The 4,784-nt window shown below is 34.6% G+C and overlaps 1 protein-coding gene across 1 annotated transcript; it reads right to left on the reverse strand.

Annotated features, from left to right (window-relative positions):
• Positions 1 to 1,278: 1,278 nt before the first annotated feature.
• On the reverse strand, positions 1,279 to 3,553 carry LOC112458592 (protein ALP1-like; the record flags this gene model as incomplete). The annotated part of the gene is made up of 3 exons (XM_025022311.1): positions 3,515 to 3,553; positions 3,290 to 3,437; positions 1,279 to 1,406 (listed from the first exon to the last, which is right to left on the reverse strand). Coding segments are annotated over exons 2-3 (252 nt in total), but the record flags the coding sequence as incomplete, so codon positions are not given.
• Positions 3,554 to 4,784: the final 1,231 nt, after the last annotated feature.

Raw genomic sequence — 4,784 nt, forward strand, 5'->3', positions numbered from 1 at the left:
ACAAACAGTAATATTGTTGCTTCAGAAAAAAAGAATAATCCACACAATGAAAATAATTTTCAGGATTTAATGAGTGAAAAAGAAAATATGAATAAAACATTTAAGAATTATATGGATATTCAACCATATACCTCCAAAAATGATAAATCAGTTAGAAAAAATGGATATATATTAAGCAACACTAATTCTTCAATACGCAGTACAGAAAATAACAATGAAAAGATAACGCCATTAAAGGAAAAGAGAAGCAATACAAGAAAAAAACAATTAAAGAATGTTATTGAAGTATCAGCACATTTGAATGACATTTATAAAGATACATATGAATTAAAGAAAAATTATTATGAAAAAAAATTAGAATATTTAAAAAGATTTGTAGAAGTAAGCGAAAAAATAAGCAAGACATTAAAAAAATGGAATTTTTAATGTCTAATTTACATATACAGAATGTTCCAAAACCAATTTATGAATATTTTTATTTTTTATATATTTTTATTTTTCATGTCTTACACTTTCTGTTGAACGTTCCATTAAAAGCACTAAAGTGAATGTAATAAGACTGATAACTAGTCAACTAGATGATTAGTTTAAGCATACGATAAAATTAATAAGATAATTATTTATGTTTGGAAAACATGTGTGCATTACTCTAGAATAGAAAATACCAATATTATACTTATCTGCAATTTTGTTTTAATAGTTATGATTTAAGTTTGATGTATTGTTTTATTATCTTCTTTTGTACTATGCTATGATACGAAGTTTGAAAATTTATTTTATGTCAATATAAATTTTATTTCTAATTACAAAGACAAATAAATATTTGTAGATGAAACAATAGTTTATTTATACCATAATACTTAATTATAAATATTAAATTTTATTACTAAGTAATTTAAGCATTAGAAATATACTAAAATATAAATATATAAAATATACATTAAACGTAATATATGGTTTCAGTTTTATAACGACTCAGGAAAAATAATTTTTCATAATTTGTCGCCGTTTCATTCTTCCAGCAGTTAAATCTGGATCGATTCTTCGAATGTTTCTTTCAGGTCCGTTATTTCTTTCATTTTCAATAAAATTTTTATTATTATATATTCCAAAGTCCAGTTCGTCAAAATCATCATTAACCTCCAATGGCATTTGTACATTTTCACTGATACATATATTGTGGAATATAACACAGGTATGTATAATTTTTTATGCTATTGGTGGAGCATAATGTAGCACTTTATGTTTCAATAAACATCTAAAACGCATTTTTAATACACCATTGCACTGTTCTATTAATGCGCGACATTTTATTTGCTTTTTATTATAGGCTTCTTCCGGACTATTTTGCGCTGCATCCGTTACAGGAGTCATTATCCAAGGCCGTAAGGGATATCCTGAGTCACCTGCAAACAAAAAATTGAAATGCAACAATTTAATGTATACGTATAAAAATTTTTAAACGAACGATGATTTACCTGTTAAATAGGCATATTGAATGTGTAATAAAACTAATAAGAGACATGTTCAAATCTTTAATCTACTGATTATATAATATAATAATTTTTTTGTTTTGTACCTTTTTTGTTTTTATTAAGCATATGACAAAAAATTTTTTTCTTTATTATATACTACCCATTCAGATTTCTATCTAGCAGACACAATGTTACATGTAATGTACATGTTGTAATTTCCTACTCAACAATATAACTGTATATAACATACGTGTTACATAATAGTTACATTGTTAAGTAGGAAATTACAACCAATATATACGTTATATGTAACATTGTGTTTGCTAAGTGTGGGGTTGTAGGTCAGGATTAGGTTAAGGTGCGTCGTTCCCACAAATAACGAAATGTTCAATTGGATAAAGTCTCGCTGTGTTTATTCATGCTCTATGTACAAAATAATTATATCCTCTATGTGAATGTGTAGATGGTCGTGTGTGTTGGTGTAGGTTATCTTTGTGTAGTGTAATATACGCATTACGAATCTTTGAATAACTGTTTTATGATTGATTTCTGCTTGATAATATTCTCTCGCGGGACCACCAGGTTCCGTCCAGGAGTCCTAGGCCTGCCTATTGGAGTTGATGGAATAGGACTCAGTCGGGTCTTAAGGAATCGTGGTCGTATAGGCGTCTTGAAGAGGTGGTCGGTCTGAGTCGCTACAGAGTTCACTGGATCGATTGGACGAAGAGGGCGTCGGACACGTGGAGCTCTTGGTGGTAAATCGATGGGATAGAGCTTCCACGGTAAAAAGGTCTCTATCCTGGAGATCGAGATAACGTCCTTCGCCTGGATCTCAGGAGCCGATACGTTTTCGGGAACCGGATCGGTGATGGGTATTAGCTTCCAAGGTAGATAGGTTTCTACCTTGGAGGACGAGTTCGTATCTCGTGATGTAGCCACAGGAACAGGAGCTGGTGTAGGGCTCGGTTGGTCTGGAGTCGATCTCGGAATGGATGGTGATCTGTTTTCCACCGATTGTAGTGTTGCTGGGTCAGTATGACCCCACTTAGCAATCGGGGTAAACCTCCACTTAGTCCTGGATTTGTTCAGTAGGAGACGTTTCCCAGGTGGTAGAGTTTCTACCTTTGTGATCACGATGCGATCCTTCGTCTTGGATATTGGAACAGGAGTCGGGTCCACAAAAGCAGGAGTCGGAGTCACAAGAGCCGGAGTACTCGGAGCCGAGGCCGTAGTAGGAGGCAACGTCTTGGACTCAAGAGCCGGAGTCAGGTTCACAGGCAACGCCTTGGACTTAGGAGCCGGATATGTAGTCGCCCAATGGGCTGGGTCGCAATGACCCCGGAAACCTTTCCGCGGCAGGATGCTGGTTGTCTCTCAACTGTATTAACGCCCTGCCAAGCAGGTGTTTTACGAAGGCCCACTGTCGAGCAACACTTCGTAACAAAAGAGACTTATGTCAGGGGCCCCCGATAGGTAGCACGCCCTGACTGGCGTTCTCGAAGATCGCTAGAGAGATCCCGCTGAGCTGCCCTTTATATAAGGATCGATGTCGAACTTTACTTACGAGAGAGATACGCCGCGCAGCGGTGCGCGCCGAACTATTCCGCCGGTCGATACTCATGCCGCGCGCCGATCGATATTACGCTACTATCCGTGCTGCGCGCCGCGCGCCTCCCGTCATACTATTCATGTAGCGTATGTACGGTCGCGCGCACGTGGCGGCAGGCGGACAGCTGACCGCCACACTAAGTAATTTCTCTAATATTTTATTATTACACGGTGTGTTAAAGTATGTGATACAACATATATCTTACCTAGTAAATGAAAATTATTGTTCGGATATCGTCTGTATAGATGGATAATTGCATTCTTTACATTGGAATTATTCCAAATGTACGAATCATGACTGCTGCCAGGATAACGTGCGTTTACATTCATTATTCTTAAACACCAATCACAGATCTGTAATAAAATGCAATACATAATTATTATATACATTTGTAATAAATGTAAATAATTCATGTTAAATTAATTATTACCAACTGTGTATTAATCGAGTGATAGCCTTTTCTGTTGACGTATATATATGCTCGGGATTATTATGTCCTGTTGGAGGAAAGATTGCGATGTGAGTGCAATCGATACATCCAATAGTGCCTGGTACTTCATATTTTGTATAAAATCTGAAACAGAAAATAATAATATAATTGTAAAAAGATTAACATTATATAATTATATATTTTATATCATATAGAAAATTTGTATGTATTCTTACTGTATTCGTAATTCATTCAATTCTGCTAAGGTAGAAGGAAATTTTATCCATTGGTCTATAATCTCTTGCTTTGTCATTACATTTATTACTTCATTCATGCAACGAGATACTGTTGGTTGACTCACTGCCATATAAATATTTTTACCGATATCGCAATGCTGTCATAACCTGTAGATTTTTGTATTTATGTGCATTATGCACAAATATTATCTTAATTTTAGAATCTTAATTTTAGAATAATTACCTTTGTTGTAGAATCAATTGCAGAAATTCTTGTTTGAGGAGTTAGATATGGTTCAACGAGATCTATTAACATATCTTGCTGCAGGTTTACTCAATCGAAAAATTTAAGGTGGTCCTTTCGTGAGAACATGTATTAGATAGGTACCTAAATTTGATATATTGTTAAATATACAGTAATAAGGGGCATGTGTACGAAAAATCAAGTAAGGTTACCGACACTTTACAAGAAATAAATCGCATATTGCTTTACTCGTACTGTCATGCCTGACCTAACCTAAATCGAGTCCAACCGCACTACTATTGTGATATTTTTTTAATTAGTAAATAATTAAATACGATTAAATCGTGCGTGTAAAATCATATTATATTATTATAATTATTGGGATGTTGTGTAATGTTTGTCAATATGTTTGTTTTCAATTACCTCATGACGGACTGTTATTTGACTAGCTGGGTCCGCGAAAGGACCACCTTAAATAAACTTTTTATTTGATAACTCATCAAAGGGATCATCTCTGTTGTGGAAAATTCTCTCCCGTTCTTCTGCTATATCAGCATTTTATAATATATGTAAAACTGGTGCATGTACTAAGATGTCTTCCACATCCATTTTTCAATACATAACTTTCTGTTTTCTTCACAGTATAACTTATACTTATACGTTTCTCTTGAAACGTATAGTGGGACCCATTCGTTGCATTGCGAATAGTAAATTGCGTATACGTTACCACTTGCGACTGTCAAGAATACTGTTCTAGGGATTTTCCATTGCGATCATTCGCAACTCATCA

The sequence above is a fragment of the Temnothorax curvispinosus genome, unplaced genomic scaffold (genome assembly GCF_003070985.1).
Source record: "Temnothorax curvispinosus isolate PA1 unplaced genomic scaffold, ASM307098v1 QBEX01000848.1, whole genome shotgun sequence".
Classification (NCBI taxonomy): Eukaryota; Metazoa; Arthropoda; class Insecta; order Hymenoptera; family Formicidae; genus Temnothorax; species Temnothorax curvispinosus.